The sequence below is a fragment of the Chiloscyllium punctatum genome, chromosome 41 (assembly GCF_047496795.1).
Source record: "Chiloscyllium punctatum isolate Juve2018m chromosome 41, sChiPun1.3, whole genome shotgun sequence".
NCBI classification, from domain to species: domain Eukaryota; kingdom Metazoa; phylum Chordata; class Chondrichthyes; order Orectolobiformes; family Hemiscylliidae; genus Chiloscyllium; species Chiloscyllium punctatum.
This window is the reverse complement of record NC_092779.1, coordinates 49,009,843-49,035,633: the sequence shown is the minus strand read 5'-3', so window position 1 is coordinate 49,035,633 and position 25,791 is coordinate 49,009,843. Positions and strand designations below refer to the sequence as shown.

Here is a 25,791-nt window from a genome sequence, read left to right as displayed (position 1 = left end):
TTCACCTTGTCCATACCCCTCATGATCTTATACACTTCAATCATGTCAACACCACCACCCCCCCCCCCCCCCCCCCCCCCCGCCCGCCCGCCCACCCCAAACCAGTCTTCTCTCCTGGAAAGATAACACTCCAAGCCAATCTAGTCTCTCTTTATAGGACTATTTCTCCACCTTAGGTAGCATCCTAGTTCCTTGCTCTTGTACTCTACGCCATGACTGATGAAAGCAAATGTCCCATATGCTGCTTTAACTATCCTAATCATGTGCTATGCCAACTTCAGGAGATCTGTGAATAATTAACCCAATATCCCTCTGTTCCTCTAAACTACCCTGTGTCCTACCATTCATTAAATATATCCTGATCATGTTTCTTCTTTCACTTATTGGAGTGAAATACCACCTGCCACTGGTCTGTCTATCTGACCAACCCATCTATGTCTTCCTGGAGCCTACAACTTTCTTCACTATTAAACACGCTACCAGTTTTGATGTTGACTGCAAACTTGCTCAAAATTCCCCCCACATTTTCATCTATGTAATTTTTGTGTGTAATAAACAAACAAGTGTCCCTGTATTGAACCTTGTGGTACACCACTGATACCAGCCTTCAGTCACTTGAACTACCCCTATCCTTTGTGTCCTATTACTATGCTAGTTTCTGATCCATCATGCCAAGTTTCCCTCAATCCCATGTGCTTTAATCTTCTCAAATCAGTCTTCTACATGGGACCTGGTCAAAAGCTTTACTAAAAGTTATATAAACTGCATCAACTGGAATTCCCTCATCCACATACTTAATCACATTTTCAAAATATTCTAACAAATTTATTAGGCATTGATGTCCCTCTGACAAAGCCTTGCTGAATATCTCTAATTAACCCACGTCTTTCCAAAGTGCATATTAATTTGATCCTTCAGACTTTTCTTCAGTAGCTTCCCTACCACTGACCTCGCATGTCTGTAAATTCCTGGTTAGTCTCTGCAACCCCTTTTTAAAAAAGTGGAACCACATTCTCTATCCTCCGGTGATTTCTCCATTTTTTAGCCCATCATAGATTCCAATACCTCCCAGTTTCCAGTGTCAAACTGCATAAGTTCCTCACATCCTTTTTCCTGAATTCCGTACCTACATTTTCCTTTCTCAGCGTGAAGACTGAAGAGAAGTATTCATTTAACACCCTTCCAATATCTTGCGGCTTCACACACAGGTTGCCCCTTTGGTTCTGAATGGGCTGTACTCTTTTCCTGGTTTACCTCTTCCCTTTAATGTATTTATGCAATATCTTGTGATTCTTCCTAATCATGTTTGCAAGTCATTTCTCTTGTCACTTTCTTGCTCTTGGATTGCTTTCTTAAGTTCTCTCCTGTTCTTACTGTGTTCCTCCTGGGCCACAGCTGAATTGCTCCCTTTGAACTTGCTAAAAGCCCTACTCCTCTTCTCTTTCCAGTCCTGGATTGTCCTAGACATCCAGGATTCTCTGAATCTTTTCCTTTTTACATTTCCCTCTAAAAGGTACGTGTTGGATTTATACTCTGAGTTCCTTTTTGAATGCCCTCCATTGCGCTGCTGTAGACTTAATTGGAAGGAGCTGTTATCAGCCAAATATGGTCAGATTCCGCTTTATTTTAATAAAATCTGCGTTGCCCCAATCCAAAGCCATCTCTTGCAGGCCATCATTTTCCTTGTCAGAACAAATTTGAACCATACCGTGTTGTGATCGCTATGACTAAAACGTTCCCGTATGTTTACCCAGTGCCTTGACTTATATCAAAAGGAGAATAATAATTTCCTTCCGTCAGAAAAATGCTACTTGAAAAAATGGGCAGTAAGTTTTAAATCTATGATTAAGAACAACGAGCGATGTGCAATATATGTTGCCCTTGCCAGTGACACCTACATCTTTTGGATAATTAGTACATACATTTTTAGTGAGTTTTTTTTTGAGAAGTTTTGTAGCTCAGGTTGAGATTTTGGATGTAGGTTTGCTCACTGAATTCAGGTCTGAAAATGAACCTTCCAGCTCAGCGAGCAAACCTACATCCAGAACATACATTTTTATCTTCACTTTAAATAAACTCAGGTTGGAGATCAACAGTAAGTAACTAAATAAATACAGTAGTTCGAATCAGTAGTTTAGGCACACTCACTTGACAATGAAAGGAAGCCCTTTCTATGTTTCAAGCTCTGAGCAATTTAATCAAGAAGTTGAGTAAATCCAACAAGTTGAAGTTGAGCCCTGTGGCCCAACCTTTCAACCTCCCCTCCCACTCTGCCGAGGACATGGAGGTCCTGGGCCTCCTTCACCGTCGCTCCCTCACCACCAGACGCCTGGAGGAAGAACGCCTCATCTTCCACCTCGGAACACTTCAACCCCAGGGCATCAATGTGGACTTCAACAGTTTCCTCATTTCCCCTTGCCCCACCTCACCCTAGTTCCAAACTTCCAGCTCAGCACTGTCCCCATGACTTGTCCTACCTGCCTATCTTCTTTTCCACCTATCCACTCCACCCTCCGCCCTGACCTATCACCTCCATCCCTTCCCCCACTCACCTATTGTACTCCATGCTACTTTCTCCCCACCCCCACCCTCCTCTAGCTTATCTCTCCACGCTTCAGGCTCTCTGCCTTTATTCCTGATGAAGGGCTTTTGCCCGAAATGTCGATTTTGCTACTTCTCAGATGCTGCCTGAACTGCTGTGCTCTTCCAGCACCACTAATCCAAAATCTGGTTTCCAGCATCTGCAGTCATTGTTTTTACCTAGCCTTAAGTGTTTCCATGTCACTAATCTACATTCATATCCATTATGACACAAGGATGATAAAGATTCCTTGCAAGTTTACCAGATGAATCCTTATCAGAATAAGTGAAGGTCAGAATGTGTTTATACAGGAAGGCCAATTGAAATTATCCATATTGTCACCATAACAACTTCATTTAACAGCAGAATGTTTCAAAGTCACCTATCACCTGTTAGGGAAAAGCTCTCCCTCCTCTCCAACCAATTCATCCCCCACACAAAATATCTTCAATGACCAAGATTCAGCTGAACACTTTCAGACCTTGATGAAAGCTCTTACTGAGGGATCTGAAGAAATTGAAATCAGTCAGCTGTGGGAGTAAGGCACGACTGGTTTTGCAAACCATGGTCTGGAGTTGTTGTGAAAGGTATGAAAGATAATACCTGACATCAGCATGCATGCATGTGCACTTCAGAAGGCTGAAGTTAGCAGCAGACAGCTGGACAATTGAATTTTTCTAACAGTTTGAGCTAACGCCTTTTAAATTCTTACCTAAATATGGCTTTCTTGACTTGGTGGCTGACAGTATTTGCAGTAGGCCTGTTCGTATTTCGGCCACTGGACTTCACAATGATTTGGGTATCATTGAACAAGTGTAGGCAATATAAACTGTGATCTTTTAGAAAATATCTAAGAAGTGAGGGACAAGACAGTAGTGGAAATAGGTGTCCTGTTCCTATATTATATAGTTGTCTCCTACTGTTTGCTGCAATACTGCATGCCTGCAATTCTATTTCATTTCCCACTTTCTGTCTGAATTCGTGTTGTTAAAGGAAACAGCATGTTCTCTTGTTTTCTTACAGAAATTAATATTGTATTAATTTGGTGTTTTTAAGTGTTCAATTAAGGTCTTTAACAGTGAAATGCAGATATGAGTGATGTGCTGATGCAAGATGTCCCATATTAGACATTTCTGAATGTTTTCATTTTGTGCTTATTTGAAGACTTCCTGTATAAAAGATGCAAAATGGTTTTAATGCACTCATTGTTATACTGCTTAAATATTGCAAGAATCATAGTGTGCCTACTGCTTCTGGGTGCTATTTTGCTGAGGAAAAAAAGAATTTTATTAGAAATCACATCTTTCACAGCATATATAATAGTAAATATCAAGACGTATGAAATATAATATGCCTGAAGTTTGCAACCATGCTTTAAATGTGCTGCTTGAGTTTCACAATCTTAGATCAAAGCAGGAACAGAAGACATTGTGGGGCAAGGAGTAATTTTTCAAAAATCTATCATTTATGTTTTGTTATATCTGATTTCTACAGGTTTCCAGTAATCGATCAGAACTTTCTGGATATGAAGAGGATGAGTACAGGGTATGCTACAAGGAGTTCTCAAACTAAAATAATACATTTATGTGAGAGCTGTAGGGAAATCACAACAAAGAGCCTGAAATCTGTGATATAACAGGTGGATAGCCTCAGAATAACTTGTAACAATATCAGAGAATCTGATTTTCTGTTCCATTTTTTAATGAATGGAAAAATGAATGTGGTCGCCCTATTATTTCCCAACCCTTAAATTGTGGCATAAGGTCTGGAATTTAGTGCTGAGATTAGTAAGCAATCTAATTTTGAGCTAGAGCACTCAACCTGAACTAAAACAGTTTTCAACAGCTGCCTGTCACATATCTGCTGAAGGCAAGCAAGGACTATTTCATGGACAAACTATGGAGGCCAGATAAATTCAGAAAGGTACATGCTTATACCTTTCCATAGGTGAAGTGACTTAAAGTTAAAGTTGCAACAACCCATCTCTCGTCATGGAGCCAGCCAGAATTAAGAACTTTGCCAGTCTTTTGGTTCAGGAGTCATTAGCGTCCTAGTATTGGAGCAGTGAACAAAGTTGAACACAAGCCAAGTCATTGAGTGTACTTAAAACAGAGATATTAGGTTCTTGATTAGTAAGGGAGTCAAGGATTATGAGGAGAAGACAGGTTTTTCAACACCATTCTCCTATCAGACATGATCAAATGGTCGAACAGACTCAATTGGCTAAATGGCCTAATTCTGCTATACCTTATTGTCTAATGGGTCAGCAGTATTAAGGCTGCAACTGGAAATAGATGATACATCCTCCAAAATCAAGACCACCGAAGTTAAGGAGCACAGCCTGCAAAGGAACACAGAGTTACAGGTATCAGAGGAGAAGGACAAATAATAAGAAAGAGACACTGCTCTGAATGTAGGAGCTTTTGGGAAAAGCGAAGAAAATGTAGAGGTATCTGATAACTGTTGTACATTGCCGCTGCAATTCTTTCAGCAGATAGTCACAGATGTGTATACTCTTGTCAGTGCAGATTTCTGTGGCATTTCGCAGGTTGCTGTGCACCAATACGTCACCCAGATGACAAATACATCCAATTCATAACTGATGAGGTTTTGCAGGCTGAGGTGAGTGGGACCGTTCCTGAATTGGTCAGGTGGTGCCCTCCAGTACCCTCCTGCAAGGATCTCTGATATTGTTGTGATCTGCTACAATGTCTGCAACAGAGTCGCCCAGAGAGGCTTGATCTTGGAACAGTGGAGCCCTGAGTATTGTAGTTTATGCAGGGAGGAGCAGGAGACTAGAGTTGCTTTTTGGACAAATAACAGCCTCCGTGATAGCTGCCTCCATTCCTGTCTAATTAAAGGTGATGGGGCAGAAAACTGTCTCTGTCAGATAAGGGCACTCACCCACTAAAATCTGAACTTAAGTCATTTTGGATTTCTGACACACATGATCAAACTCCCCTGTTTCACCTCTGTAATAAAAATCTATCCCATTAACTCAGTTCCTCTGGCCTGCTGAGTATTTTTAGCATTTTCTATATTGTTTCAGATCGTCAGCATCAGCGGTGTTTTTTTTCTTTTGCAGTTGTATTATTGTATTTTAAATAAAAGGACAGTAAAGTTAAAATTGATATAGACGAAGTCCTTCATAACAGTGCATGATACCAGAACAGATATGGCTGAAGTGCATTCCAGAGTACTTAAGGATGTGGTCCTAGAAGTAGTATATGTATTGGGGATCATCTTTCAAGATTCTATAGACTTTTGGAACAGTTCCTATGAATTGGAGGTAACTAATATAAGCCCCTGTATATTTTAAAAAAAAAGAGGTTGAGAGCAAAAAACAGAATTATAGACTAGTTCACCTAACATCAGTAGTTCTGAAAATGCAAGAGTTAATTATAAAAGATTCAACAGTCAAACACTCGGAAAGCAGTGACACAATCAAAAAGTCAGCATGAGTTTATGCAAAAGGAAATGATACTTTACAAATTGACTGGAATTTCTCGAGGAAGTAGTTCATAGAGTTGATATGGGAGAGCCAGCTGAAGTGGTTTCATAAAGCTTTTGATAAGGCCTCAAGTGAGAGATTAATACGTAAAATTTAAAGCACTTGGCACTGGTCGTAGTATACTGACATGAATAGAAAACTGGTTGGCAGGCAGGAAATAGAGTGGCAGCCAGTGACTAGTGGATACTACAGGATTAATGTTTGGATCCCAGCTATTCATAATATATATTAATAATTTAGGGAACTAAAGGCAATTCTCTGCCACAAAGTTGTTGAGGTCAAAATATTAATTGTGTTCATTAAAGGAGCATCTTTGATTTTAATAGTGGTGCATCTTTTTCTAGCCATTCTACACAACTAAACATAATTGATTAATTGTTTCTGTAAATGCAATAAACCATTTATTTTTTTCTTGGTGATACTGCTAGGGTCGTTCAGAAAGTCATCATGATATTTCTGACTGCTTGTTCAATACTCAAGAACATTCCTGGTACAACACCCTACCTAAAGACTCTCCACGCAGGATGAAAGACCCAGGAGGTATATATAGTTTTTAACAAAATAAAGTCAAGTAATTATACATTTCATAAGACAAATGTATGCCCTATTTAATAGAATAGGTCATGGTCAAGTTTTAATATATAGATATGTTACAAATATATATTAATTTTGTTTTAAATTTCCACCATGTCAGGCTTCCTGGAATACCTCAGATCTGTGCTTCAAATATTTCATTTTTGTCACTCTATTCCCTAATCCCCTCACTTCCCTTCCTCTCATTCATTCCTCTTTTGCCAAAAAAAAATTAAAAGAAACTCTGAATATCAATAGAGGTGAAGCTGTCTGACCTGGTAGAAGTGATGGAGGTGAAGGGTGGAAAAACTTGATGACCTGTTGCAGTCATATATTTATACACCAACAGGGTGATTATGTTTAAATCTTAAAAATAGTTCATGTTTTCTCAAAAGAAAATTACTAATTATAATTGCAGTTGACAGGAGTATGAAATCTCAATAAGTGCAGAAGAAGAATGTTCAGACATTTGTGAATGCATTGGCTTTATTTGGCTTAGTGCCATTTTCCAGCCTTTTCCTGAATATCTTCTCTATGAAACGATCATCCAATGCCATGTCAAATGCCTCAATTGAACCTGGCTCCACCACTTTTCCAGATGGCATGTTTCAAATATGAATTAATTGCTGTGTCAAAAAGTATTTTCTCAGAGCACATGTGTAGTTCTTTCTCAGCTTATATCCACGCCCTTGGAGTCTTTAACCTTTTAGACATGAGAACAGTTTCTCCCAATTTACTCTGTCTCACCCCCTTGTGATTTTGAAAACTTCCAAGTTCTCCAGTCTGTCGTCTTTGTTCAAGTTTCTTATGGCTGGAATCATTCTCATAAACCTTTTCTACACTCTGTCCAATACTTTTGCATCCTTCCTAAAGTAGGATGCCTAGAACTGTACACCGTGTTTTAACTGAGGTCTGTTTAATGTCTTATACAGATTTAACATAACCACCTTGCTCTTGTATTCTACATCCCTATTGATAAAACCAAAGATGCTGTATGCTTTGAGTATGCACTCGATCTGTGCTGCCATATTTAGTGATTTATGTCCGTATATACCCAATTCCATGGTGTTTTGTTCCTTTTGTTTCTTTCACTCATAGGTGCTCCACCAGACAGTCCTCATTCATTGAGTCCACTAAAAGCATTCTCTCCTCAGCCACCTAAGTTCCTGAAATCACTTATGCCTGTAAGAGAGGAACGAAAAGGCAAGCAACCTCTGGAAACCAAACCTCTCCTCGCGCATGAGGTAATAGTTAAAGCTATAAGCAAAATTGCACATCCTTTTAATATAGTGGCACTCAATTGTTGGAATTCCTAAATAGAGCTTAATACAATAAGGAATGTGGTTGATTGAGCTTAAGCCTTAATATGCGAGCCCCTGAAATTAGGAACAATTTGCTGGGTGTTGGTCATTCTACAATAAACTTGCTATAATGAGTACATTATTTTAGTTAATAAATATTAATCCGTTTCCATGAAATTTGCAAAAGATGACTCCTTCTAAGTCATTTTGTTTTGTTTCATTTTCTCCTGCTACGTTTTTGTTGAATGCTTTATTTCAGTAGAATGACTATACTTGTAGCTTTGATCACCACAGCATGTATATGAATGTGTTAGCTTGGAAACTAGAACTTCAGCCTGTAGGAATTGGGAAACTTATCATTTGATAAAGAAGCTTCTAACAATTGAATCATCAGATATCCACTTTTGTTACTACTATCATTAATACTTTTTCCAAGGTACATTCTTAGTAAGAAGTAAAGTGTCTGGGAGCAATGGAAAAAATGTCTGTTCAGAATCCAAACCAGAATGTTTAAAAAAAAGCCTTGATAAATTCCACATTCCTCTTTATTACCAAAACAAAATCACACATTCTTATGATTTACCTCCATTCACTCATTTAAATGGTTGGGACAAATGAGTGTTGCGTTGAACAATATAAAAGCTCAAAGGGTAGTTAGATCCTCTCAAACTGGTCTTGTGTCTTCAAATGTGTTGCTGTTTTTTGCTCAATGTTATGCACCTCTCAGATTCTCAACATTAAAACAGCTTTCCTGGTGCATGATGGCACTGTGCATTTCTTCAATCGTATTGGATTGCCAATGCATCTAGCTTACTGCTAGCTGCGTTTAGAGTCTGTAAGTAAAATTGTAGCGCATGCATAACAAATTTCATTACATCTGGTCAGTGGAAGTGTTTCTGGGAGAATCTGCCATACAGTTCAAATTGATACCAAACCACAAAATGAAGAGTAAGAAGTGCTGTGATTAAAGACAGTTAAGCTTCTCTGATTATTTTGCTGTTTTTCTGATTTTTAAACTTAATACCATGCAAACACAGCATCCTTGCCAATTAGGAGGAACCATATGGACCTCCACAGATGTTGTTTATTTGTCAATATAGCAAAAATCACGATCAAGTGAAGGGATTATCCCATCATAAGACATGACAACTAGTTTAAGATAAATAACACCTTCAGAAGCCCAAGTTTTACTGCTAATTGAGATATAACTCTTTGTAATAACAGTGCTTTGTGACTTTGTTCCAGTAAATGATTATTGTTGAATAAAATATAGTTTTACATTGAACATAGATGCTGTCATGATGTGATAAGAATATAGATGACTGAATTAAGTAATCTGTTTTGGAACTAATTAGGTTAAGTCTGAACATTTATTCACTTTCAATTGGGAGCTGTGTTTGCAGCAATAATACATTAAGTAGCATGTTCCTAGAGCTTTAATTGGTTAATGTGAATAAAGTAATTGTGCCTTTAAGCAGCATGGAGAATGAAAATATATTGTATTTATATTGTATGCAGAGTACCACACCAAACCTATTACAGATGGCTGATAATTGATGACTCTTGCGTTTGGTTCATTTTTATTGCTTAGAGGCCATTAGTTAAATAATTTTAACTCAACCATTCACATGTGATGAAGGTGCATTTTTTTGTGCATGAATTGAATGTTTGTAAACCACCACAGCTTCTGTACAGCTTTGATGTTAAAGCTATAGTCTTGTTGTGTGATTGACTAACTGCATGTTTGTAGTCTTGATTAATGTGTCATTAGCAGTGTGACATTTTTCCATTGTGTGTCTCGACCATTACAGAGCATGTCTCCCCCTCACGATAAAAGCATGCTGGTACATAGCAGTAGCAGTGTTGTGTCCACAGGAACCAGTGTCATCCCCATATCAGTTGAAAATGGTAACGGGAATGAGGACACATTTGTAAGTTTTCCTTTTATTAAAGTCCTAATACTTGGTGGTGGGATTAGGGTCCTTTTACTTGGATTATGGCTGAAGCATTTATGAATGCAGCTGTAATGTTCTCTCTGCTCTGCAGGCAAGCTGTTTGTTTTCTTCTAATATGTACTTATAAAAATATTGCAATAAATGAATTGCAAAACTGTTGAGCATATAAATTATTTGAAACACATGGGTATCCTGCATTTTGTAAACATGATTTCACTTCTCTCGTTTCTTTCTTGTCTCATTTTGTGTCTGAACATAATTAGGGTCTAAATACCCTATTTTGAGTAATCTTTTATTTTTAACTTTAGATGCATCACTTATAAATGGAGAAAATGAGAATATTATAATTGTTAATATGTTTGAAATTAGCTGCTAATAGAGAAATGCAATTAAATGCGATTGAAAAGTTACTATTCTAAAATATTAATTAAAAAATATCCTTTTCAGAACAGAGAAGGTCACTATAAAAAAATAGAGAATAATAAGGAAAATATGGTAGTTTCATGCTTAATATTAGACTTAAATTTCACTTCATAAACCATACTGGACTATAGGCCCTAGCTGGATTAGTGGTGCTGGAAGAGCACAGCAGTTCAGGCAGCATCCAACGAGCAGCGAAATTTCGCTGCTCGTTGGATGCTGCCTGAACTTCTGTACTCTTTCAGCATCTGCAGTCATTGTTTTTATCTTAAAGGCCCTAGCTGTACAATGCACCTCCCCTTTCAGCTCCGAAACGAATGTTTCCTTACTTTTATGGTGGTGAGGGGGCATGTTAGCTTTGGTCGTTTTCCTGAGCACGGTTTTTTCTTGAAGGCTTTCAGGAAGCATTGGTGTCGTGGGCAGTATTGTACAAGAAATGCCTAGTTTCTAAAACCTACTTGGAAGTACTTGTGTAAATAGTTGACTCAGTTTGCCTGTTGTGTTATGCTGCAGACTAAATTATACTCTATTATCTATATGATCTATTGTCACCACAAAACAATGCATGAGAGAAACCATTTTGTCAATCTTAATAGTGCATCCAAAAATATTGAGTTTCCTAACTATACTAAACAGTTGTTTCTTTAATAACTCGGGCTGTCACCGCCAGTATTGAATGTAGAAGTCCATGGCACACATTGTTTACTCTTGAAAAAAAAAATTATATATCAGTTCATAATTTGTCTTTCATTAGTTTGAACCTATGACCCCTATGCTATGCTCCAACAATTTAATTTAAAGAATTATTACACCTACCTTTTCTGTTAGTGATATGCCTGTATAATATTGAACCTTATCTTTGTGTTGAAATGTTCAATTATCATGTCTTTCTTCATAACTTAGGGTTCATAAACTGAGGATTAGCTGAGTAGCTCTACTCTGCACTTTGTGTGTGATACCCTTCTGTCTCAAACAGGTTTTTTTTTCAAGATGCAATTCTAATCAGTGCTATAAAGTTGATCAATTCCTTTTCTGTCTGCAGTTATCTTTTCAGCTATGTGGATCAGCATTCTGTTGTATCTGTGATTGCTGACATACAATTTTCATGTGATCTATAAGAAGTCTACCAAGGGCAGCATGGTGGCTCAGTGGTTAGCACTGCTGCCTCACAGCGCCAAGGACCCGGGTTCAATTCCAGCCTCAGACGACTGTTTGTCTCTGTGGAATTTGCACATTCTCCCTGTGTCTGCCTGGGTACTCTGGTTTCCTCTCACAATCCAAACGTGCTTGTTAGGCGAAATGACCATGCTAAATTGCCCATGGTTTTCAGAGATGGACAGGTTAGGTGCATTTAGTTAGGGGGTAAATGTTGAGTAATAGGGTAGGGAAATGGATTTGGGTGGGTCAGTATGGACTTGCTGGTCTGAAGAACCTGTTTCCACACTGCAGGGATTCTAAGGCTACCATTGCTGCATATGATTGAGCAGTGAAAGGTTTATTTCATTGGTTCATCTCATTACAATTTGTCATTATGACCAATGAATGGTTGGTTGAAATATGATATTTGCTGTGGATGTAGGTTTGCTCACTGAGCTGGCGGGTTCATTTTCAGACATTTCGTCACCATACTAGGTAACATCTTCAGTAGGCCTTCATCTGGAGGCTACATCCAGAACCTCAACCTGAGCTACAAATCTTCTCAAAATTCACTAATGATATTTGCCATTTTGATATTATGTTTCATTGCAAATTGCACGTTCTCCATACAAATACATTGCAGTGTTCGGTATTCTGTATACAGTGCTTTTTCAGAAGATTTACTGTCATTTCTGCATGTATGCCCCAGGAAACAAACTTTTACTGTTCTAGTATTAGCAGATGTAATTGTGTATTTTAACTTAAGTTTCAGCAATCTGACGTTATTTCATTTGTTTATAGGTACTGCTGATTTGCAACAGTGACAATTAATCAGTTACCTTTCCAGTGTAGTTTATTTCCTGGAGGTACACTGTCCTAGTACTTTCCCTCTCATTCAACAATTTCTCTTTTTGAATTAAGTCTTCTGAATAATGGAAATCTGTTTTAGATTTTGAAAATACAAAATGCCTAATCAAAGACTGATCTTACTTTTGAAATAAAACATAACCAACCGACTAAAAATCTTCCAACATGATTCATTGATTTGTGCTATTTCAGCTGAGACAAAGTCAGACAATTCAGATGAAATAATAATGGGATAAATAATGCTTCCCTCAATAAGCCATTGTAGGCCAAAAAGGAAGAGTATTCCAGTCATGTGGGTTGTGGACTAAGCATCACAAAATCTCAGATTTGGTTGACTCTTGTTTTACAGAATGCAACTCAAATTTTTAATTTTGCCTGGATTTGTTTAGTGCCACCCTGCATTGGTTTGAATCGCTTCAGCGTTTAGTATCATAGAAAAAACATTTGATCCATTCTTGATGCTTCCATGTACTATTTTTGTAAAAGGTAAATAATTGTGTTAGTATTTCCCCAGCATTTTTAGTGCTTTTGAAAATAGCTTAGCTCATGCTGAGCACTTTCTCAAGATGGACATCTTTAAGTACCATGAGGCTTGAGTGGAAATATCTGTTTTTTCAGTCCTCTTGAGAGTAGAATAGTAAGATCGCCTCAACAAGTTCCTATTCCAGCACTATATGAATATATTCTGTCTTTCTTGGGCACACAAGTATGTTGTGTTTTCCAGTAATTATGACTTTTTCTTGTCTTTATCACTATACTTTGAAATCTTTTGTGGTCTACCCTAATTAATGTATATTGTTTTTGATGTGAAAAATAACTAGCTCTTTTTTGTCTACTGTTTCAGGAGAGTTCATGGGCAAATTGTCATCTTTTAGTATGCAATGAATAATTAAATGTGGAGAGCTATTGACATTTTGTAAGATTTTTCTCAGCTTTCTAAGCCTGATACCTGAATAACTCTCGGAACATTTAGGTTTTAATTATCATTTTACAAGAAGTCTACATTTTTTAAACAAAGCTTCACCTTTGAAATTAATTTATTCATCACTTTACATTTTAATGTTGTGATTATGGTGGAATGATTCATCAAGATTTTAAGTGGGAATGGTACAGCACTCTTATGCGAATCATTGGAAAAAATTGATCTCAAGATTTTTTTTCTGATTGACCATTTTAAGATTAATTGTTTTAGATTAGATTAGATTAGATTACTTACAGTGTGGAAACAGGCCCTTCGGCCCAACAAGTCCACACCGCCCCACCGAAGCGCAACCCACCCATACCCCTACATCTACCCCTTACCTACACTACGGGCAAATTTAGGATGGTCAATTCACCTGACCTGCACATCTTTGGACTGTGGGAGGAAACCGGAGCACCCGGAGGAAACCCACGCAGACACGGGGAGAACGTGCAAACTCCACACAGTCAGTCGCGTGAGGCGGGAACTGAACCCGGGTCTCTGGCGCTGTGAGGCAGCAGTGCTAACCACTGTGCCACCGAGCTGTCTCCAAAAATTGTTTTAGTGCATTTGAGTTACATACCTATACAGTTAAAACAGTGTCATATGTTGGTCAAGGGCCATTGCTTCTACCCTTCATTTTCAATTGTAAAGTTCATGTCCGTTCATAAATTATGGGTTAGAAGCACATGATTGTGAATATGCTGCACTTCAGAACTTCAAATTTTTATTGTGCAATGTCTTTCCACTTTGAGGATTTGCTAGTTGAAGAGACTAGGCATGGGAATGAGTTTCTACGTTACCTGCTTGACCTATGTTTGACATGATGAATAGGTTTACGACTACAGTTTGTACCATTTAAGGTTTGCCTTTATTTTATGGTATTCTTTTGTCTTACTGAACACTGAGTGCATACTAAGGGACCCCAATTTTGTTTGGAGATCTTTTTCAAGTGAAAAGTTTAAGTCAGACCCGAGTTCCTGATATGATATAAAATTATTTATATTTAAGTATAGTTAAGTACTTTTTAAAATTAAAAATGGACAGTTCTCTGAAAGTAAAGAGCCTTTTTTGCATAAAAATGAAAATCAGAATTCATTTTGGCAGTATAATTAAGAGTTTTCATTATGCCTATTCTCAACTTATCATTAATTTTCCAAATAATGGGAAAGTAGTCATGTCATGATATTAAATCTTGATGAATTATTTGCCTTACACATTTTGTTAAGGTGGCGAAGCATATTTCAGAAACTCACCAGAAATTGTTGGTGAAATTGATGCAATGAAAGTGGACAACTTCTGCAAAATTGTGGAATAAGCAGTACTAGATTCTGCTTGAACAAAGCTGTACACAAGTTGCAATATACTGTATGATTGGCAATATCGAATGAAGGGCTCATAAAATTGAATAAAATAGGCGTTTGCAAACTTTGGTTCTGTTCGGCAACCTAATATTAATTACAGATTTTCAACTGTATTTTAATTACCTTTAACCAGAACATTCACTTATAAAAATTGCAGAATACATTTTTGCAGTGTTCCTACTTTCAACTCGTGTACATGTTTTTCAATTCCCCATGAATTGAACATTTACCAGTCAGATCTACATATTTTGGCCATACTGTGCAGAACATTCAGCAGACAGAATTTTGCTAAATTTTAATTGAACAATAGCATGACTTGTTCAAAGAAATTAAATGAGAGCATTTGGGGGAAAAGGGCTTTTAATTGGACAAAATCTGCAATTCTTAAAAATTAGCCAGAAAATCCAGTGTGGCGTCTGAACCAGTATGCTTCTTCACCTAATGTGATACTCATTTTCTCAATATGAGTTAAAATGTGATCATTACGCAAATATTCTTACTGCAGGATTCGGAAGAGGAGGACTATGAAGTGGAGAATCTCAACAAGAAAATCAACAGCTCTCAAGGCTTTCATGGTTTCCAACCTTACATTCCAGAAGATTTTGCAGACTTTGATGTGTATAATGCAAGCCTTGAGAACAGAGATTTATTTTCATCTAAGCCAGAACTCCTAAGCTCTCGCTTCCTTGAAAATGAGGTTTCTCGCAGTCCAACTACGAGCAGTATGACAAGTGGTTACGTCTCCCACAGTGCCTCTAATGCAACACTTTCTGATGTGGTATTTACTGGTACTGAGAACACAGACCAGCTTAGTAACCAGACACGACACTCTGACCTTCGGGATACTGTGGCACAAGTTTGTCTGTCTAATGTAAAACTATCCTCTGAAAAGGAAGATGGAATTGAGGAACAAAACACCGATTTAAAAGACGTACAGAAAAATGTGTCATTCCCAACAAACAGTGCCTTAGTGAATGAAACCTCAGTATTGCAACAGTTTATTGAGTCTAAATCCATACTTGTTTATAGAACACTTCCAGATATGTATTCATCAAATTCGTTGCCCTGTACATTAAAACCACAAGGTAGCATGTCCGAAGATGGGGGAGATGATGATTCTTTCAATTCAACACTGAATGTAGATATTATCAGCAGTCAAGATTTCACAGATTTTCAGGGTGCTGAGGAAGAAAGAAAGGATCTTGAGCTACCTGATGAACTCATGATGTGCAGTACAGGTTCCTCTGATAACTCGAATAGACTTTCTGTAGATAGTCTAGAGCTTGATGAAAAATGGCAACATTCTGCAGTTAAATGTGTAAATGATGTTTCAGAACTTCCTGAGGATTCTTGTAGTATGACACATGATCAATCACAGACTACTGTACTTGATAATAGATTAGCAAATACCTCTGAGAACACACTATATTGTGAGGAAGTTGACCCTGAGGAAGCCTTTGATAATGCCCCCAACTCAGATAACTCTGTTTCAAGGAACCTTTCCGATTTAGCAGATATTCAGGATAGTGCAACTGCAGAACAGGGTGAACCTCTACCAAGTTGGATCACATTGGGAGAACGTGTATCGGTTGGAAATGACAAGAATGGAACCATTCGATATGTTGGCACAGTGGATTTCTCTACTGGAACTTGGGTTGGAGTAGAACTTGATTTTCCAGCTGGTGAGTCATCAAGCATTCATCTTCATTTGTTTTATCCCACATTAGACGTCTTGCATTATCAGGATCTAGGTCACCCATGGCTTACTTGAATTATGGAACAATATCAAGGGGCTAAATGACCTGCTTTTTTTGTGATTTCAAGCAATCCATTTAATTTGAGGAATTCATTGGATTTGTGTTTGAGATACTAATATAATTTATAAAACAACAGAAAAGTAATATTTATGACTAACTGAAGAGGGATGTAATGGACTTACAGGAGATTGATGGAATGGGCTTTTTATGTTGGTTGAATTTTTAATGTGGATAAATTAGTTCATAGATCTTTGGCAGAAGAATAAGGACAAAAAATCTGTACCGAGTGATCAAACATTAAAAAGAATGTAAAAGCATGGAGATTTAATTCCTATTTGTCTCCCTCAAAAGAAAGGAGAATAAGTTAAAACTGTGCATTTTAAAATAAAATATATGGAATCCTTGATTTTGTTAATGGGGGCATGGGTCTGAACAGTAAGGTATCACATGAAACATAATCAAAACATTGTTTGGAGTCTAGTTAAAACATTGTGTTCTGTTTTGGGCACTGTCTTCACGAAGGATGTTAGGGGTTGTAGAGAGGATATGTAAATGATTCACCAAGACTGAGGATGAGAAACTTCTGTTTTCAAGATAAATTTACTCTTTTTGGTCTGTTTTTAAAAATAAATTTTGGTTATGATTGAGATATTTTGAGAAACTATTTCCAGTGATCTGAGTTATTTAACTGTACAGTACAAATGTAAAATCTTTACCAAAGGAAAGAAGGAGGGTGTTTGAAGATCTTTCTTCACATACAGAATGTTACTAGGACATGGAGTGTCTCACCAGAAATATTGTTGGATACATGATCGAAAAAGATACTGATAAATATTTTTTAAAAGAACATAGCAGAATCAAAGTCACAGAGATGTACAGCAAGGAAACAAACCCTTCGGTCCAACTCGTCCATGCCGACCAGATATACCAACCCAATCTAGTCCCACCTGCCAGCACCCGGCCCATATCCCTCCAAACCCTTTCTATTCATATATCCATCCAAATGCTTTTTAAATGTTGCACTCCACCACTTCCTCTGGCAGCTCATTCCATACACATACCACCCTCTGAGTGAAAAAGTTGCCTCTTCGATCTCTTTTATATCTTTCCCCTCTCAGCCTAAACCTATGCCATCTAGTTCTGGACTCCCCCACCCCAGGGAAAAGACTTTGTCTATTTATCCTATCCATGTCCCTCAAAATTTATAAACCTCTGTAAGGTCACCCCTCAGCCTCCAATGCTCCAGGCAAAACAGCCATAGCCTATTCCGCCTCTCCCTATAGCTCAAATCCTCCAACCCTGGCAACATCCTTGTAAATCTTTTCTGAACCCTTTCACGTTTCTCAACATCTTTCCGATAGGAAGGAGACCAGAATTGCACGCAATATTTCAACAGTGGCCGAACCAATGTCCTGTACAGCCACAACATGACCTCCCAACTCCTGTACTCCATACCCTGACCAATAAAGGAAAGCATACCAAACGCCGCCTTCACTATCCTATCTATCTGCGAATCCACTTTCAAGGAGCTGTGAACCTGCACTCCAAGGTCTCTTTTTGTTCAGCAACACTCCCTAGGACCTTACCATTAAGTGTATAAGTCCTGCTAAGATTTGCTTTCCCAAAATGCAGCACCTCGCATTTATCTGAATTAAACTCCATCTGCCACTTCTCAGCCCATTGGCCCATCTGATAAAGATCCCATTGTAATCTGAGGTAACCTTCTTCACTAGGAGAAAGTGAGGACTGCAGATGCTGGAGATCAGAGCTGAAAATGTGAAGAAGGGCTCATGCCCAAAATGTCGATTCTCCTGCTCCTTGGCTGCTGCCTGACCTGCTGCGCTTTTCCAGCAACACATTTTCAGCTCTAACTTTCTTCGCTGTCCACTACACCTCCAATTTTGATGTCATCAGCAAACTTACTTACTACACCTCTTATGCTCACATCCAGATCATTTATATAAATGATGAAAAGTAGCACTGATCCTTGAGGCACTCCACTAGTCACAGGCCTCCAGTCTGAAAAACAACCCTCCACCACTACCCTCTGTCTTCTACCTTTTGAGCCTGTTTTGTATCCAAATAGTGATTTCTCCCTGTGTTCCATGAGATCTAACCTTGCTCACCAGTCTTCCATGGGGAACCTTGTTGAATACCTTACTGAAGTCCGTATCGATCATATCTATCACTCTGCCATCATAAATCCTCTTTGTTACTTCTTCAAAAAACTCTATCAAGTTTGTGAGACATGATTTTTCCACGCACAAAGCCATGTTGACTATCCCTAATCAGTCCTTGCCTTTCCAAATACATGTACATCCTGTCCCTCAGGAACCCTCCAACCTCTTGCCCACCACCAAGGTCAGGCTCACTGGTCTATAGTTCCCTGGCTTGTCCTTACCACCTTTCTTAAATAGTGACACTATGTTAGCCAACCTCCAGTCTTCCGGCACCTCACCTGTGACTATCGATGATACAAATATCTCAGCAAGGGGCCCAGCAATCACTTCCCTAGTTTTCCACAGAGTTCTAGAGTACACCTGATCAGGTCCTGGGGATTTATCCACTTTCTGCATTTCAAGACATTCAGCACTTCGTCCTCTGTAACATGAACATTTTTTCAAGATGTCACCATCTATTTCCCCATATCTTCCATGTCCTTTTCCACAGTAAATACTGATGAAAAATACTCATTTAGAATCTGCCCCATTTCCTGTGGCTCCACACAAAGGCCACCTGGCTGATCTTTGAGGGGCCCTATTCTTTCCCTAGTTACCCTTTAGTCCTTGATGTATTTGTAAAAATCCTTTGGATTCTCCTTAATTCTATTTGCCAAAGCTATCTCATGTCCCCTTTTTGCCCTCCTGATTTCCCTCTTTAAGTATACTTCTACTGCCATTATTACTCTTCTAAGGATTCACTCAATCTCTCCTGTCTATACCTGACATATGCTTTCTTAATCAAACCCTCAGTTTCTTGGGTCATCCAGCATTCCCTATGCCCACAGGCTTTCCTTTCACCCTAACAGGAATACACTTTCTCTGGACTCTCGTTATCTCATTTCTGAAGGCTTCCCATTTTCCAGCCGTCCTTTTACCAGTGAATATCTGTGCCCAATCAGCTTTTGAAAGTTCTTGCCTAATACCGTCAAAATTGGCCTTGCTCCAATTTAGAACTTCAACTTTTAGATTTGGTCTATCCTTTTCCATCACTTTTTTAAAACCAATAGAATTATGGTCACTGGCCCCAAAGTGTTCCCCCACTGACACCTCAGTCACCTGCTCTGTCTTATTTCCCAAGTGTAGATCAAGTTTTGCATCTTCTCGAGTAGGTACATCCACATACTGAATCAGAAAATTTTCTTGTACACACTTAACAAATTCGTCTCCATCTAAACCCTTAACACAGTGCAGTCCCAATCTATTTTTGGAAAGTTAAAATCCCCTACCATAACGACCCTATTATTCTTACAGATAGCTGAGAACTCCTTACAAGTTTGTTCCTCAATTTCCCTCTGACTATTAGGGGATCTATAATAAAATCCCAGTAAGGTGATCGTCCCTTTCTTATTTCTCAGTTCCACCCAAATAACTTCCCTGGATGTATTTCTGGGAATATCCTCCCTAAGTACACCTGTAATGCTTTCCCTTATCAAAAATGCCACTCCCCCTCCTCTCTCGCCTCCCTTTCTATCCTTTCTGTAACATTTGCATCCTGGAACATTAAGTTGCCAGTCCTGTCCATCCCTGAGCCATGTTTCTGTAATTGCTATGAAATCCCTGTCCCATGTTCCTAACCATGCCCTGAGTTTGTCTGCCTTCCCTGTTAGGCCTCTTGCATTGACAAAAATGCAGTTTTATTTATCAGTCCTACCTTGTCTGCTTTGTCCCTGCCTGCCCTGACTGTTCGATTTGCCCTTGTTCTCAACTGTGCCAGTCTCAGATTATAATCTCTCCTGACTATCTCCCTGGGTACCCCCCCCGCCACTTTACTAGTTTAAATCCTCCCAAGCAGTTCTAGCAAATCTCCCTGCCAGTATATTAGTCCCCTTCCAATTCAGGTGCAATCCGTCATTCTTGTACAGGTCACTTCTGCCCCAAAAGATCTTCCAATGATCAAAAAATGTGAATCCTTCTCCCGTACACCAGTTCCTCAGCCATGCATTCATCTGCTCTATCCTCCTATTCTTGCCCTCACTAGCTCGTAGCACCGGGAGTAATCTAGATATTACTACTCTCAAGGACCTCCTTTTTAAATTCCTGCCTAACTCTCTCTAATCTCCCTTCAGAATCTCAACCTTTTCCTTTTCTATGTCATTGGTTCTAATGTGAATAGATCTTTCAGACAGCTGCCATTTTTTGTGTTGTAAAATGTCTCAGACTGACCAACTAAATAATAGTCTCCAAGTATATTTTCATGTAATAGTCTTCAATATTTATCTCCAGCCCCATTCCTGTCTCTTTTACTGTTTCACCTGCATAGTGATGTGTGTGTAGACACTTGACTTCTCCCACTTCTGCCACTATTATTGGAGCAATATGGGAATGATCCAGATTCACTTTCCAGTTGCGGAGAGTCACTGAACCTTTGCTTACCTACTGCAACATTGGGATTTAAAATCAGGAAGTAACCGCTGTATTATGTAGATACATAATGCATTTAAATACTTGGTGCAGGTTTGAGGACACTGGCTGCCCTTACTTGCAACGAACCTAAGATACAAAGGCCAGCTGTAGTATGCCTGACACCTGTCCAAACCCGACATTGATTTCTGTACCTTTCATGTATATGCCCCTCTGTTCTACAATATTGAAATTGCTATGGAGATCTAGAGGAATTTGCAGTAATCGGTGCAAAATATGAAAACACCAGCAGAAGTAGGCCATTTAGTACCTCAAGCCTGCTCAGCCATTCAATAGGATTTTGGCTAATCTATTTATGTTTTGAATTCTGGGTTTCCACTCACTCCCAATTAGCCTTTGATTTCCTTGACTTAACAAAAATCTTATCACTCCAACAAACAAAATTCAATGACCACACATCCCCTGCCTTCTGAAAGTCTCTCAACCTTTTCAAGAGAAAAACATTCCACTTATCTCTGACCTAAAAGGGAGTCAGCCTCCTAATTTTAGAACCATGTCCCGTATTTCTGGATTCTTCCACCAGGAGGAAAGTAATTTCCATATCAGCCTTATCAAGCCCCTTCTTTGCATTTCAATCAAGTGACCCTTCACTCGTCTAAACTCTATGGAAAACAAGCCCAGTCTGTCTAACCATTCGCTCATTCCAGGTATCAATCCAGTAATTCTCCTCTGAGCTTCTTGCAATGTATTTACATTCTTCCTTAAATAAGGAGAACAAATATGCACTGAACTCAAGGCATAGTCTCACCGGTGACCTGTATACTTGAACCAACATCCCTACTCTGATGTTCTTTGCAGGGTCAGTATGGACTCGAAAGGTTAAGACCTGCTTCCACACTGTAGGGATTCTATAATAAATTGTTTCAACATCGTTTCTTTTTCACAAAACTGTGCTTACTTTCCTGATTACTCATAACCCAGTTATAACCTCCTTAATAACTCTCACCTTTCCCGTGATAGACTTAAAGGTAATGAGCCAATAGTTTCATGGGTCCTGTCTGTCTTGCTTGAATAGAAGGATTACATTTGCTATTTATCAGTCTGATGGTACTTCTAAAATCTAATCAACTTTGGAAAATTAACACTAATGCGTCTATTACCTTTATTAGTAATTTATTTTAAGGCCTTCAGGATGAAGTCCACAAGGACTGGGACCTGTCAACTCCCAGCTGTCAGTTTTGTTGAATGATCTCTCCCTGGTGATTGTAATTTCATAAAGTTCATCTCTTCCTTCTACTTGCTGAATTGCAGTAATTATCTCTATAGGGAAGGCAAAAGGAAAAAAAATTTGTTCATTTCATCAGCCATTTTCTTGTAATCTCTAACTCCTCATTCTTGCTTTCTGGAAACCAACTTTATTTACTTTTTCCAACTTTTTCCAATTTAGATACCTGTGGAGATTTTTGCCAGTATTTACATTTATGTCCAGCTTCCTCGCGTACTCTTAATTTCTTTTGCTTGAATAACTATTTAGTAATTGGTCAGTATGTAAAGAACAGCAGATAATCATCTGATCTACCATTCATCTTCATGCAAATTTTATGCTTTTTCTCAAGTTTGATGCTTTGCTTAATTTTTCTACTTAACCACCGATCTGAGAGCCTCTCATTTGAATTTTTTTAAAAGTAGGAATATATTAATTGTGAGAATTCTTAAATATCACCTGAAATGCATGCTGTTGTTTCTCTGCTGATCTGTTTTGTAGTCAAATATTCTGGGGACGTCAGCTACCTCAGCTTTCCTGCCCACATAGTTGTCCTTATACAAGTTTTAAAATAAGAGTCTTGGATGCAAACTACTCCCTTTCAAATTGGATGTAAGATGTGAATATCTTGTAGATGCTCTTGCCATCATGGTCTTTTTATTCTGAGGTCATTAGTCAACCCTGTCTCATTACAGAGGACCAGTCTAGTATAGCCTGCTTCCCGCTCCGTTCCAGAGCACGTTGCTCTTGGATTGCTTTGGAGAAAGTATGTTATGAACTGTTCATCCAGGTTACTGTTGCCACCCTGACCTTTCCAGTTTCAGTATAAATTAAAATTCCCCAAGGTTATGGTTATCCTGTTATCACAAGAACCCAATATTTCTTCTTGCATACTTTGTTCTATATTATGGCTACTGTAAAGGAGCCTGTAGACCACTTCCACTAGAGACTTCTTCTCATACTATTCCTCCTCATCTCTCAAACCAATTTTATATCCTGATATTGTGAACCAAGGTTATCTTCAATTAACAGTGTTATGTCTCCACTTTTACATAGCTTCCTATTCTTCTTGAATCATAAACTGCACAGTGTTGTTTAGGACTGACAGTAAGAGAATATGTAGACATCATGGTAGTATCCAAATAAAACAACTGTCCATTTAGTCCAGCTCCCTGGTCTTTCCTGCCAATCCATACAAGATCTTCCTTACAAGTAGTGAACAGTGCTGTCCAGATCATAATTAGCTGTGATTTTTATTGTCCACATATCACATGAGGCTGTTTTGTCAATTACCTTATAACCTTTTTTTTGTCATTGGAAACAGACTTACATTTGTCCAACCAAAAACATCCGTGCATATGAACACATCTGTTGAATCTTTCTTTAACCTTCATCGCTCCAGTGATAACAGCTCTGAATTGAAATTAACTGAGCTACATTGTATGTTCACTTGTATATGATACCACTAGCCTTAAACTATTTATTTGAAACAGCCTACTCTTTCCTATTTGAACATACCACATTTTTTATCATCTTAATGTAATGAAAAGCTGTCCACACTATCTTGTACATTTGATGTTGCCATAGAACATGCAGACAGTGAGGCTTTATTTAAATCTCATGTTCTTGTATTTTCAACTGTCATGCAGGCAAACATCAGGGTACTATTGAAGGAAAAGAATATTTTCACTGCAGTCCCCGTTGTGGTATATTTGTACGCCCAAACCGGCTCATCCAGGTCTCCAACACGATAAAGCAGCATAGCAGCACATTTCAAACTCAGACATCCTCAAGTCATGAAAGACAGAAAGTTGTCAGCCTTGGTAGATCACAGGTGACCTCATCGACTAAGCCTGATGGAACAATGCTACACCAATCGGGAGATACAGCACCCTCCAAGAAACAAAACAACAGGAAATCGTGGGTTAACTGAACTACAACGTTTGCACTTATGACACATCACTGTATAGACCTCTTAATGGAGTATTTTATAGATTGTACAGTGTTTTTTTGTTTATATCTCTGACTCTATGACATAAAGGATAGAATGAAATCTTTAATATTTTTCCTTTTTTGAAAGAAAAGTATATTATATGTCAGTAACAAAAGATAGAGACTAAACTATGGCTTTGCTGAATAAAACTAAGATTTCAGTTAAGAGAGCACCAGCTTCTGTATTACAAATTAACATTTGAGATGTATTTTAATCAGGAAATAGATATTTTATTAATAAGAAAAATGGGATGAAAATCATGAAGATCTCTAAACCTGTTTTTAATTACCAAAGATTTATTAGATTCAGGAGCCTTTTAGATTTTTTTGCCCTTTGTAAAACTGTATTCTAACATTTTAGGCACCTTTTGATGTTTTTATTAACTCGTTATGTTTTCTTTACTCTATATTAAGCTGCCTTATTTCTGCATCAATTAAGCACATGAAGCAAAACTGACTGTTCAATCCAGTTTTTGTCTTCCAAAGCTTGCTACTGTGCTGACTTGGCTTCACATGGGTGCACATTCAACTGTCATGTTGGACCCTTTGCCTGAAGCTTTGTATGTTACAAGTTGAAACACTAATACCCTGATTTGCCTGTTAGGCAGTTTAGTGCTTAAACAGTGTTATTGCAGGAATGCAGGGAACAGACTGGAGATTTGTTTTAAAGGTTTACGAAAGTAAGTATGCATGCACTTGCTGAAAAAAGCAAAGTAATGGTACATTTTTGCAACAATGTTGTGTGTATAATGAAAGATCACAATGGAGGATTTGGTTTAAATAATTTATACACAATGTTATATATACTAAAGGGGTTTCTGCATCCCATTGCAGTAAAAGAAGGGTGTAATCTGATGGACTAAAGACAGTTTCAGAAAGCCATCCAATGTACATAAAGAGTTGTGCAAAATTGTAAGGGTACTTAAGAGTCAGTCTGTTTGAAAAGAAATATGATGCATGGATGACTGTTAATTTTGATCTGAAAAAAACTTGGGGCTTGCTCAAGAGCTGCTGTTCTGAATTAGTCTTGTGTATATATATTTACCTCTCAGAGTTTTTGTATTACTATGTACAGAGTTGTAATATATATTTGATTTCAGCAATACTGTATTTAATTGTTACAGGGTTTGTGTTTTAGAATACATACTGTACTTCAACCTGGAACTGTTGATCAATTGTGTGAAGTTTGTTTGTATGTTAGTGTCTTGAAGGTAGAAATCTCACCAAATTTCTACCTTTTTAAATACCTGATGATCCACCAAAATGGTTCCATGTAGATAGTTCAGGTTTACAGTATTATAAGTGCAAATCCAGTTAAAGGGCTATCTTACGTCACTGTCAATTGGCTTCTGTTTCATATTAATCAAAGGTGAGCAGTATAATTGCAGTTAGAACCACAACTTGGATTGAGATTGACACTTTGGGAGAAAATGTCTCCAACTCGACAAGTGCAACATTATCTTTTCTACTGATATGATTCATTATTGTGATGGTAATATTTTAATATTAGGAAAGAACTAACTTA

General features: G+C 38.2%; 1 protein-coding gene across 7 annotated transcripts in view; it reads left to right on the top strand.

The window, feature by feature from the left end:
• kif13a (kinesin family member 13A) overlaps positions 1-25,430 on the top strand; it is a 319,077-nt gene extending 293,647 nt beyond the window's left edge. For 4 of the 7 annotated variants that reach the window (XM_072560889.1, XM_072560887.1, XM_072560888.1 and 1 more), the window contains 6 exons: positions 4,076-4,126; positions 6,521-6,632; positions 7,764-7,909; positions 9,778-9,897; positions 15,176-16,352; positions 23,924-25,430. In XM_072560889.1, coding sequence (XP_072416990.1) covers positions 4,076-4,126; positions 6,521-6,632; positions 7,764-7,909; positions 9,778-9,897; positions 15,176-16,352; positions 23,924-24,207 — 1,890 coding nt within the window. In that variant the 3' untranslated portion in view covers positions 24,208-25,430. The remainder of the gene's footprint in view (positions 1-4,075; positions 4,127-6,520; positions 6,633-7,763; positions 7,910-9,777; positions 9,898-15,175; positions 16,353-23,923) is intronic. The other 3 variants (XM_072560892.1, XM_072560891.1, XM_072560890.1) reach the window with 1 other exon arrangement.
• The last annotated feature ends 361 nt before the right edge of the window (positions 25,431-25,791 follow it).